General features: G+C 50.2%; 1 protein-coding gene across 4 annotated transcripts in view; it reads right to left on the minus strand.

Annotated features, from left to right (window-relative positions):
• SMARCA4 (SWI/SNF related BAF chromatin remodeling complex subunit ATPase 4) overlaps positions 1–12,859 on the minus strand; it is an 85,331-nt gene that overhangs the window by 5,605 nt on the left and 66,867 nt on the right. For 3 of the 4 annotated variants that reach the window (XM_074338174.1, XM_074338173.1, XM_074338172.1), the window contains one exon: positions 11,875–12,128. In XM_074338174.1, the coding sequence (XP_074194275.1) occupies positions 11,875–12,128 (254 nt within the window). Of the gene's footprint in view, positions 1–11,874; positions 12,138–12,859 lie in introns of all 4 variants that reach the window. The other variant, XM_074338171.1, reaches the window with a different exon arrangement.

Genomic DNA, 12,859 nt, shown 5'->3' on the forward strand with positions numbered 1-12,859 from the left:
CCACAGGCCTAAAACAACAAGTTCCGCAGGGTGACAGTCTGTCTCCCAAACAAAGTACAAAGGACTCTGAGGTTTTCTATTCTGTTTCGTTGAGAAATGCCAGTTGGGGCCCAAAACATTCATTTCGCAGCCCGCTAATGGGTAGCCTCCCAGCTTGAAAAGCCCTGCTTGCAGCCCCGTCATCTATGGCAGCCACACAGGTGGCCAGCCTCGGGGGGGTGTGGCCCTCCAAGGAGCTCTGAAAGTGGGACTCTAGTGCTGTAATGCAGCAAAAAGTTTTGTAAAAAAACCCTTTCTCCTGTCAGGCTAAAAAATTGTTTGATAGAAAAGAACGGGAACAAACAAACGCTCCTCTTATAAACCTTGAAATTGTGCATAAACGCACACCCAGCACCGGGCCCCACAAGCCTTGTCTGCTGCAACAAGCTCTGAGTGCCGATGGCCTGGAACTGGGTGTACGTGAGCGAGGGACAAGTGCCAGGACCACAGGGGACTTTTAAAATTGTCCACTCTCAGACAGCCCAGACCTCTTGGAAAGCCACTGCCGTAAGATTTTAATTGCTCTTAAGTTCTCTAGAGAGCCCCCCCCCCGTCCCCCCGGCTGCTGCAATACACTTGGGGCCAAGCGCCGTGCAGGCTGACTCACCAAATTTCCTCACCTCTGTATTAGAGGTGGACACCTCACAGCTCCCCACCTCCTGGGAATAAATCCCAAAGTCCTTCTAATGGTCCCATGATCCTCCAGGAAGGGCTGCCCATGGCCTCTAATGTCGGTGTCCCTCTCTGCACCTCCTCACACATACCTTTGGGCCCATGAAACCACTGCTCTCCCAAGGACCTGAGACTCCCACCCTTACCTCAGCACAAATGTCACCTCTCCTGCGAGTGCTCTCGTCCATCTAGCCCTCACACGTCTTAATAAAAAAGGCATCTTGAGCTGTTAAGACGAAGGCACAAATCTTCAGCGCTCAAGTTCCTGAGGGGTCTGAGACTCCTGTGAGCGTCCCTCACATTTGATACCAGCTCAGTTTGGCCTCTTCCTCATGTTATGGGATCACACAGGGTGCGAGCTCCCAGGCCTGGCAGCAACCCCCTCCCCCCAATCACCACCTGTGGGATTTATCCCTGTTGGCGTGCGCTCATGCGCTCAGATAACTGCTCTGTGCCCCAGCGTGGCACCTGCCACAGCCCACTTGTCCATCTGCTGTCAAGGGCACCCAGGCTGTGTCTGGTTTGGGATATTACGAAGCAAGAGGCTGTGGACTCGCATCTCTCGGGGACTTACCCGGGGGTAGAAGCGCTTGGGCACACAGTGGGGGACACTCAGCTTTAGCAGATACTGAGTGTGTGTCCACCCCTGCAGCAGCGGGCAAGCTGTCGTGGTTCTGTGCACTGACACTCGCCCCTGTCACGACTCCTTGATGTGGCTGTTCTACATCTTACATGGGAACTGCTATCTCCCTGTGGTTTTAATTCCTAGCTCCTTGATGAACATGACGCTGGACACCTTTTCACAGGCGTACGGGTCAGCTGAAGGCCTCTCAGGCAGTACCTGTTCATATCTTTGCTTTCCCAGGAGTTCTCTGTGGGACACACTGATCGCAAACACCTTCTCTAGTCTATGGTGTGTCTTCCTACTCTCTTGGTGGTCTTTTGGTGAATGGATCTTAGTTTTAATCAAAGTCCAATTTATCAACATTTCCTTTTATACTTGATGTTTCTCCTGTCCTGTTACAGAAATCTTTGCCTAACCCAAGGTCACATATAACCCAAGAGCATTTTCTTCTTAGAAGCTTTGATATTTTCACCTTTTTGCATTAGCTATGAGGCCAGCTACCCTGATTAGTTTCTGTCTGTAGAGTTACCATCTACCCCACCCGACACCACCTAGAATATGAACCACAAGGGCAGAGACCTTGCCTGTTTTATTTACCTCTATCTTCGGCACCTGAAACAAAGGCTAGTACACAGCAGGTGCTTAATAAACATTCGTTGAATGGAGGAAGAAAGAGCTCAGGGTGAAAGTCTCAGGGTCATGGGGCGGGGTTTGAACCTGGGTCTCACCAAAGTCACCTCTAACCAGGGTGCCTCATTACCCCTCAAACCCTGTGTGGTCAGTTATATACCACCCTGTTCCAGAAAAGACTCTGGCAGCAACGACCAGGAGTCCTACTGCACAGAGGGCACGCGGTGTCAGCTTCCTGTCTTGTGACACTTGCTCTGAAGAAGCTTCTGCAGGCAGAGTTGCTTGAGGTCCACCCCCGACCCTGTCCCGTGTCCGCCTGCCTTGGCAGGGATAGGGATGGGAACGAAAGAGCCTGGAAAAATCCTGAGGCTGGCAGGATCAGGTCTGACTCTAATTTAGACACGAAGGCAGAAGTGCCCGCCCTGGCCCTAATGCCTCCAGCCTGGGCGATCACCTGGCTGGGCAACAACAGTGGCTGCTGCTGACAAGGCGTATGACGACGAGAATAGTGATGCCTCTAGATGTCAGCTCCCATAGCAGGGACTTTCCTCAACCTCGTTACCGCCATCCCATCATTACAATGGGACGTGACAGGCAGGAGAGGCTCAGAGAGACCAAGGCCCCATGTAGTTTCACGAGACCTTCTTCTTGGAGCCTGAACAGCCCTGGTGGGGACCCTTCTTATTTAACTTGCCTAGATAGTGTGTGCCTCTCTGTGGAAATGTGCCCTCCCCTACACCGACTCTGGGTGCTGGTGGGGCGACCCATCATCGAGTCCCATCCTCTACCAGGACACAGACAGGACCAAGCACAACACCTCACCCATCTCACCTCAGTGATTGGTCCAGGCAAGGGCCTGAAACACAGCCAGCCAATCAGAGCCCTTCCCTGGGATTTTCTACCAGGATTTGGGGAGCAACAGTCACTTTCCTCTTGGGATATGAGGCACTGAGGAAGGAGCCCAGAGCTGTGGTAGTCACGGTTCAGCTTTGAGAACTGGGTGGGAGAGGAGAGATGGCTGATGACGCGGGGCCTCGAGAGCTAGTCTTCACTAACTCCTCCATGGCCTCCAGGACAAAGGAATCCCTCCTCTGCTGAGGGACTTAGAACTGGGTTCCTGACATATAGAGACAAAAAGTCCAAACTGACACATCCCTTTGACTATAGTATTATATTTGTCTTGAAGATAAAATTATAACACACAGAGAAGAAACAAACAGAATCAGAAGAGACCAACAGCGCCCTGAATAGGACAGAACCATGGATTCTTAGTATCTAAGGGATCACCCATCCATAGCCCTCTCTAAACAGATGGAAAAACCAAAGAGGCTATGAAAGCTGGCTGCAGACACATAGAAACTTGGTGGCAGGCAGGACCCAGAGGTCCCCTAGGCTAAGTCAGGGACTCTTAACCCTTTCGTGGCCACTGCTCTAAACCAAGGGTCAGCAAACCTTTTCTGTAAATAGCCACTGTAAATATTTTAGGCTATGGGCCTCATACCGTATCTGTTGCAATTACTCAAATCTGCCATTGTTACACAAAAGCAGCCACTGACTTTATGTAGGCAAATGGCTTTGGGTGTGTTCCCGTAAAAGTTCATTTATAAACAATGAATTTTTAATTTCATATAAGTTCACATCATGATATCATTCTCCTTTTAATTCTAATTCCAAATCACCTAAGAAAAACCCTTTTTAATTCACAGGCTATCCATATGCAGCCGGTGGGCCAGGTTTGTTTTTTTGCCGATTTGCAGATTTGCTAATTCCAGGTGTGAAAACTAGAGGAATAATGTCTGTGACAGGGATGGTGACCTACTGCTCGCTGTCCTTACTTCTGCATCCTTGGACCAGGGCAGACGCCACAAGTGGAACACAGCACCAGGCACTGAGTTCCCATGGCCTCGGCCAGGCACCAGCAACCAACGGAAGGTACTCAAGACAGATAAGACTTGTCTAGTATAGAAGTGGTCCCGAGCCGCCTGGAAGGAATCCCTGTGCCCCTCAGCCCTGCTCTCCTTCCTGGAGTCCAGTTCACCATCTTCCTATGATATCTCTCAATGACATCTAGCCCTGGACGATTTTCTCTTTTGACTTTCAATCAGTGAATGGAGCCAGCAAGGGCCCTGGACTTGAGCAGCTCAGGGTTTTCAAGATTGATTTAGCAGAACATTTACCTGAAATAGAATCTCAAAAGATACTTCCTAACCGAAATAGGAAAATGAAACACATTTAATGTACAGAATTATTTCTTAGGTTCAATTTTTGGACACATGACCAAGTCAAGGATATCTTGATGATTAGAAAAGCGAGCAATCTGGGGCAGATCCATTTACTTACAAATATCTATTAAGAGCCTCCACCTGCGGGGCACCCACCCACCCACCCCTAGAAGATGCATCTCAGTGTTGGATTTATGGCTCTGCCGTACAGAAAAAATCCTGACTAAGCATGAGTGAAAGAAAATGATATTCACCAATGAGCCTGCCAATGAGAATGGTCTGTAGACCGCCTGCCCTGTCAGCACTCTTCCTGTAAAGGGAAGGTTTGGGGAAGCTCTGCTGTGGCAGCTGCGTGCAGAGGGCTAGATTGGCTATAGGTTCTGAGGGTGATTGTCTAATAAGCTGATAGTTTCAAATGAGCCAATGACACATCTGGGGGACACATTTCTTAATACAGTTCAACAATACAATCCAAATCTCCTTTTAAAGAACCCCCGCCCCCCCGCCACGGTAACCTAAGCCGGGAAACCACTCAGTTTGAAAACCTTATTTTGGAGGCCAGATCCTCAGCTTTGGAGGAGAGACAGAAGGCCCAGCCAGGGTCACAGAGCAAGGGGAGAAGCCGCATCGTCATCCACGCATGCTCCTAAGTGTGGCAGTGACTTTGCGTGTACACGCTGGCTTCCCCAAGCAGACAGTGAATGCCACAAGGGATGGCACTGTGTTGTGTTCTGCTGTGACACGCTCAGAAGGTATTCACTGGGGTGACAGGACAATGAATGGAGCACCCAGGACCAGTTTATGGCGGGCGGAGTTGGTCACGTGAGTGCAGGGAGGTCCGAGACCACTTTGTGCAGGGCTGGGGGGACCGAGGCTTGGAGAAGCGAGCTTGCTTTTCTGAATTAATCAGCGTCAGCAGCTCCGAGTGCTGAGCAGGCACACGGCAGAGGACCCCCACCCTGGGAATCCAGGGTGCCGGGGTTTCTCTGGTCTATCCAGAGAATGAGTAGGGGTGTGTCTGGGGCTCAGCGGGCTGGGAAGGTGCTGCAGGATGAGGCTGACAGACTCACCTCCACACCCATCTGGAGACCTTCACACGCACTCTTCCTTCCTCCTGCTAAGTTTTCACCTTAGCTGATTTACATTTTTTTACTAGGTTCACCACAGTTCAACGTTTCTCAATTCATCTTTCTATCCTCTTATCTGTCTCTTGGCTTAATTTTAAGTTTTACCTCCTTTTCAATTTCTCATTTACTCGCCCTTGTCTTCACACCTCTTTTTTCATCCTTTTCCTTTCTTTCGTTTTTTAGCCCTTTGGAATATTCCATTTTATACCTCCTGTGTTACTATCCTCCTTTCACAAACATCTCTTTACTGTTTTCCCTGCGCAAAGGAGTGGCATGTGCTTGCTGAAATGCACTGCGCACTTTAGAAGGATCTCACATGGATGGATCTCCAGGGGAGGCAGGGGGGCAGGGGATCCAGGTGCAACCTGCTCACCCAAATCTACTTGTTTCTAGAGTCCAGGTATCTGCCCTGTCCTGTTTGAAGCTTTATGTAATTCTAGTTTAAAACCATTCTAAACCTGCTGTCCTGTTTTTGGTGTGATCTGTGTCTACCATGGTGATCACTGGCAGAGAGCGAAGTCTGGGGATAGAATCAGTCTGATAAACAAGGCAGGTAGAGTTTCTTCCAGCAAATTCTGTGGCAGGCTCAGAACCTCTGCATGGCTCCCCAAGGCCACCCTGGCTAATCTTCCTGTGGCTCTGAGCCCCACTGGGCCCTTAGCCTGGCCCGCACCCACGCTCAGGCTGGCCCAGGGCCTGACGCTGTGCCGGGGATCACGCTGTTCCCACAGCTACCTCACACCTCTTATGCCAAGTTCCAGGCTGGGCGCCAGGCAGATAGGGCTGACCTCAGTCCTGGACCCGCAGGCAGACGCCCACATCCTCCTCCTGGAGCACACTCATTCTGAGCTCAGCCTCCAGATGAAGGGCGATCTGGCCTTCCAAAGGCTGAGGCTAGAGAACCCTGAGGCCCCAGCCCCTTCCAGGAAGGGCTCCCATACTTGCCTACACTCTGGCCTCTCCCTTCCCCTTAGAAGCCTGTCCTGAGGGGCCAGGAGCCAATTGCAGTGACCTCTCCTGCAGAATGCTTCCCTGGGACTTGTTATGTTGTTCCAGTTTTCTTGGAAATCAAGGCATAACATTTCAACTCTGAAGAGCCACCTTCTTCTTGATTTTAATCAAGGAAATGCAAGAGCAGAAGGGAAGTGCTGCCAGTCCCAGGCCTGGGCCGAAGGTGTCGCCATAAATCTGGCTGGTGCCCTTCTTCACCCACAGTGGATGTGGGTTGGTCTCTGGGCTGCATGTTTGGCCCACGTTATCTTATTGGGGGTCTCCCTCACCCCACTTAGAGACTTCTACTTTGTGCTGCAGACGTGGAAACTGAGGCAGAGATCCCTATAGGGCTGCTGCCTGTCTCTGGCCGTAGGAAGAAGGAAGGGGACCCCGAGGGCCTGCCCAGTAGGCTCAGCTGTGGAGAACTTAGCCTGGGCTGTATACATCACCACCTTTCTGAGCTGCCTGGGTGCAAGTTGCGAGTGGCTCCTAAGAAGAAAGATGTTCCTTCTGTGGTCTCAGCATGGTCAACAAGTTCAGGAGTCTCGGTGCTGACACCTGCCCCATATGCAGTCTTTACAGGAGACGATTCTGCCCTGTTGCTGGTAGTAGTTGAGCTCTATACTGTGGCCTGGGGAGCACGGAGAAGGTTCTGTGGGGTCCTCTGGAGGCTGCCTGCTGAGGCCATATCTCCAGCAGATGTACTTCTCTGAAACCTTTCAAGGGCCCCAGGGGTGTGGCCCAGAGCATATTCCGCTGACTGGCATGTGGAGATCGTACACCAACGCTCCTGAAGGATCAGGGACAAAGACCACTGGCAGCACGCATAGCCCCAAGACAAGGTCCCAAAGCTGACCCAGGATCCTGTGCGTGCCTGACTTACTTGCGTGTAAGTGCAAACTCCTCCTTCCAAATTAATTCCTGAATTCTGGTTTTGATTCTGGGTGTTGACCAGCGAGTCCTCTGATGCCATTTGAGATTTCCAAGCCCCAGGCCCTGCGTGCTGGCTTGGCCCCTCTGGGGCCCTCAGCTTCCTCTAGGCCTGGAACACGTGTGCACTTGGCCGGCAGGCCCCTACATGTGCTGATGCCTCTGCCCATGAGGTTTATTCCCTCCGCTTCTCCTGGTGGCCCCTGCTCGACTTCAGGCTCTGCTTATAAGGCGCTTCTCCAGGAGGCCGCCCTGGACCCGGGCCATCTGCGCCAACTCCGCTCAAAGGCAGAGTACTGCAAGCTCTCCAAGCTTTCCTGCTGTGGCCCCAGAGTGCAAAGGGAATTTGTACCACAACCCAGTAGAGGGCTATGGCTGTAAAGGCCAGATGCCACACAACTCCAGGAGGACCTCTGGAGGCACGAAGGGAGCAAAGCTTCCAACACAGGACGTTACGTTCCGGTGAATGAAGACGTACATACAAAGGGAATATCATACAAGACTGCATTGGTATTTAAATACAACGGGGGGATCATGAAATAAACAGTGAAAAACAACGGCTGGAGTGATGCCAAGCTGATGGAAGGGCGGCCCTGCCGAGACACGCAGCAGAGGCAGAGCTGGGCTGCTACCATGGAGGCACCGCACCCAGGTGCCACCCTGGCTCCCACCTGTGGTCACTGGGCAGTGAGAGCGGCACCACACCCTCCTGCTCCACAAAGCAGGCTCCTGACTGAATCCAAATGCTGACAACACTGTGAAATCATTCTTTGGTGTCCAGGAAGAACTAAGCTGTAACAATTCATTTCCTCCTTAGGCTCCAGATTTAACTCAAGTATAGAATTTAGCTAATTATAATTTGGTTCCAGAAAACGCATTTTTAAAAAAAATCCAATGTTTCATTTTCTCTTCTGGAAAGAAGCAACTAACTGGAAGTTTGAGAGAAGAAAGTGCAAGTTAAGCGACCTGTAATTGTATCCCATTCCAGTTCCCTTTGGTGTGGTGCAGTGGCCGGTCCTTCGGAACCTTCCAGGTGTGACAGGTGGCTCATAAAGAATGCAACCTGGCCCAGAGAGAGGTTTGGCCTTTGCCCTTGGCTCCTGGGAGGTGATCTCTCAGCCCCTGGAGTGTCTGCCTCACGGGTGCCTTGGGCCCAGACAGTCTAAGAATGTGATTTAGGGCAGGTATGTTGTGTCACATGGTATCAGCTCGACCCGCAGAGGGGCTGGAGACACGTCAGCCATGTGGGCAGTTGGTTAAGTCTATGTGACCAAGTTCCAGTAAAAATTCCACACACCAAGGCTTCCCTGGCTGGCAATGCTCTGCGTATGTTGTTTCATACAGCTGCCGGCACTGCGACTCCATGGGGAGAAGACAACAGGAAGCGCCAGGCGTGGAGCTCTCCTGGATGCTGCTCCACACACGTCTTCCGTTGGCTGATTTTAATCTGTATGCTTTTGCTGTAATAAACTTACAACCATGAGTTTAACAGCTTTCAGAGAGTTCTGCGAGTTTTCTAGAGAATCATCGAGCCTGAGGGTGGTTTTGGGACCCCTGAACTCTGCAGTGGGGTCAGAAGTGAGGGCAGTCTGTGGACCGAGTGAACCATATTGTTGTTTTCCCCGTGGTTTTAAATTCAGTTTGTCACGAACAACAAAAATATCCATTAAATAGGTCAACTTTGTACCCAAACATCTTTTGAAGGTATTTGCCAGGTTACGAAAGCTTTCAACCGGGAAAACATGAGTATTTTCCTGAGTTTATGTGCCTGCTTGAGCTCTTCCTGTGTGACCACCAGCAAAACTGTGAATCGACAGCCCCATTCCAACCGTGAACCAAACGTTTCTCAAGGCCAGCACGCGGTAGTTTCCTTCAATGCTTGTATTTGTTGCCCCCTTATTAACTCCTCTACAGTTTTTCCCTGTAAATGGAGAATTCTCAGTTCTGTGATGTCATCTGTTCCAGGAGGATCTGAGGTTAAATGTAAACCAAGCATCACGTCCCGCCACATGGCTGTGATGTCAGCCGGGAGAGCAGCCGCGTCCCAGTGTTGCTCTCCTTGAACTGGATGTCAGAATCCCTATGAGGATCTCAGCCCCCTGTAACAGCAGTCTCCGCACAGGGGTCACTGAACCCGAAAAGCTAGTTGTAATTTACTGCCTGATTTAACACTCCATCTTACGCAGTCTGGAAGAACAACTGTTTGTAGCAGCTGGGGAAGCTGTTCTCTTTTGGCACGTGATATACAGCTAAATATGATGCTAAGGAAGGTTTTTCAGTAAAGTCACAGGATGACTAAGAAAGTGGACTGACACCTGACATATTTTTTTAAATCTGAAAATATCCCAGGCCTCATTAACGAGTTCAGCTTTTTACAAACAGATGTGTAACATCACACAGGAAAGCACACACATCTTACGTGTATGTACACCTTGATGAATGTTTTTGTGTATAAACTCAGACTAATAGATAAATTTTCCCAACATCCCAGAAAGCTCCCTCGTGGTCCTTCCCTGTTAATTCCCCCGTCTCCACGTAACCACTGTTCAATGCCCATTATAATGGACCAGCTTCTGAACTTTGTATGAACTGGAAGCACACAGTAGGTACTCATTAGTGTCTGGCTTCTTTCACGTAATGAAAACATCTGGAAGATTCTTCCATGGAGCAGTGATATTTGTTTTTGAGGCGGTGAGAACTCCACACATTCTCCCGGGGGGAACACTGGGCTGTTTCCTTTGGGGCAGTTACAATAAAAGCTGCAGTGAACGCGCTTGCACAAGTCTCTTGGTGGACACGCATCAGCCCTCTCAGGTTTACAACGAGGGCTGGAGTTGCTGGGTTCGAAGGTTCTGTTCCTCCTTCTGTTGAGCTTTGGAAGATACTGCCGAAGAGCTGCACGCTCCCATGAGCAGCGTGTGAGGTCCGATTGTTCCACGTCCTCATCAACACCTAAAGGCATTACAGCCATCCTGTTGGGTGTGTAGAGGCATCTCACCCTCATTTTACTGTGCATTTCCTTGGTGTGGTCGATGCAAAGGTCCTGAGCACCATTTCACATGCTGACTGGTCATCAGGACATCTTGCAGGAGGTGTCTGTTCATGCCTTTGCCCCATTTTAAAATTGGGTTTGCTTTTCCCAGTCTGTGGCAGGAGTTTTCACTGCCCTCCGTCCTTTGATGTTCTGACTTTTAGTGAGAAGTGGTGTTTGCGTCCTGTTGAAGTCTACGTCTACTTCAAGGCCATGAAGTTTTTCTCCCAGGCCTTCTTCTAGAACTTTGTTTTCCCTTTCCCATTTATGTCTATTATCCATTTCAAATTAATACTTGTATGGTGTGAGGCAGGGTTAATGATAGCCAATGACCAGCATGACTTTTTGAAAAGTCCATCCTTGCCCCACTGACCTTCGAGGGTCTTCTTCACTTTGTAATTTTAAGTTCCCCCCACAAGAACATGATTGGGAAGAAGACACCAGGGTCTACTGGATTTTTGCACATTTCATATTTTACCTTCTACAATTTTCTTTGTGGAATTTGCCTCAAAGGTCAAGTTTGCACATTAGCATCAATATTTTCTTCTCAATACTGATACTAATTACATTTTTAGGTTCAGCAGTTGAACTTGCACATGAATATTTTTCAGTTTAACTGTTTCTCTTCTAATAAATTATTTTTAAAGGTCAATTTGTATCCTTAAATCACTAAAATTTTGTGCTTGTTAAGCCTCTCTCCAAAGATGCACCAAGGGCTCACATCTCGACACTTTTCTCTGCAACTGATTAAAATTCTCCCTTACTTTGCTTTATGACTAACTGCAAAGCGCTACTATAAAGTCTAGCGATACAACCCCCGTGATATGGGGACAAACGTAATAGCCAGCATGTATCAGGAAGTGGAGTAAGACATGGGAGCAGAAGAATAAGCCAAATTCTAGGCAAGGTGCAGGCCTTGCGTCCCTGGCCACCTTCTGCAGTTCCACACAACCCACACTGCGCTGGCAGAATGTGTAACGTCTCCTTGGAGGGCTATGGGAGAACCATTATTTTCTTATTATTTAAATGGTACTTGTGATCCACATACAGATCCACTGCAGCTGAAAGCATGTACTGTCCTGTTTTTGGTGCCTATGAGGACGGGTACCAGTGCTTGGGGCGAGGCCTTTATAACGTGGCTGACCTGCAGAGGCCCAGGGTGAGAACTTGCTTGTCGTGAAGTATGGGGAGATGGCAGCAAGGGCGGGAGAGTCTATAGAAGAAAAGCCACACCAGCCTCCACCATAGTCCACCGGCCTGAGACAGGCACCCACCACAGCGCAGACGCCCACCTCTCCGCCCACCTTGCTCCATCCCTGCCCCTGAACCCAGCGGCTACCCCTTTCCTGCCTCTGCTGGAGAACTCATCCCCAGAGCTCCCCTCCTCAGGGCTTTCTAACCCCCCCCCCCCACCTCGCTTTATTTCCCTCTTCTCACGCTGACACTGCTCATGTGCTTTCTTCTTCCAGAACCTAAGATTCACAAGGGCAGGGGCACCGAGACACAGATTCAACCAGTGTCTGTGGAGCGAGCGAGCCAACCAACACCAGCTCCCAGGTGCCGGGAGGACCCGCGGACGTCCGCCCGCCCCAGGCCTCGGCTTACCTGTCCTTGTACTTGATCACGGCATCCACAATCTTCTTCATCTTCTTGGTGAGGTTGGGTGGGTTGGGGGAGAGCTTCTCAGCGGGCGGCCGCCCTCGCTTCTTCTGCTTCTTGCTCTCGTCGTCCTTGTCGCGGCTGCGGGTGCTGGTGGTTGGGGTGGAGGAGCCGGCATCGCTGTCCCGCTTGCGCTTCCGCGACGACTTCTTCTGCCGGACCTCCTCTTCTATCTCCTCCAGCGTGCCCTCCTCGATGGCCTTCAGGGTCAATAGTGGTAAAATAGGACAACCAGCACCGAGGTAGACAAGCAGAGGCCGCGGCGCAAACCCGAGAGGTGGGCGCGGCTCCCAGACGCCGAGAGACCAGCGCTGCCTGCCCAGCGTGTACCCCGCACACACAAACGGTTGCTCTGTATGAGTTAAAGTGTCACAGCCTCACTGTGCGGAGCCCAAGGAAGGGACTCGTGAAATCCCTCCACCCAGAGGTGACAGTGCTAATACTTCTGCTTGCACATTTTTAAAAAATCTGGAGTAAAACAGGTATAATGTAAAATTCACCACTTTAACCAATTTTAAGTGCACAGGTCAGCGGCACTAGGTATATTCACACTGTGTGTGGCCACCACCGCCACCACCGCCACCACCTCAGGGCCCTCCCGCCCGCTCCACACACACTGTGCACTATCAAGACCGCACGGAATTGCATCCACATACCACATCGTGACTGATGTTTTTGATTACTACATCCTGGATATATTTCCTGTCGTTTTTCTGCAACATAATTTTTAATGCCTGTTTAGTATTTCATTGTACAAAGGGCTTTACTTGCTCTTGGGCATTGGGTTGTTTCCATGACTTGGGCAGAGGCGGCTAGTCTACATAACACCGTGACCAATCTCTATCTTTCTTGTAGACAGATTCCTGGGAGCGAAACTGCTGAGTTGAAGGACATGAATGTGAACAATAATAATTTTAAAATAATCTTGATT

This window comes from Rhinolophus sinicus, linkage group LG07 (genome assembly GCF_036562045.2).
Source record: "Rhinolophus sinicus isolate RSC01 linkage group LG07, ASM3656204v1, whole genome shotgun sequence".
NCBI classification, from domain to species: Eukaryota; Metazoa; Chordata; class Mammalia; order Chiroptera; family Rhinolophidae; genus Rhinolophus; species Rhinolophus sinicus.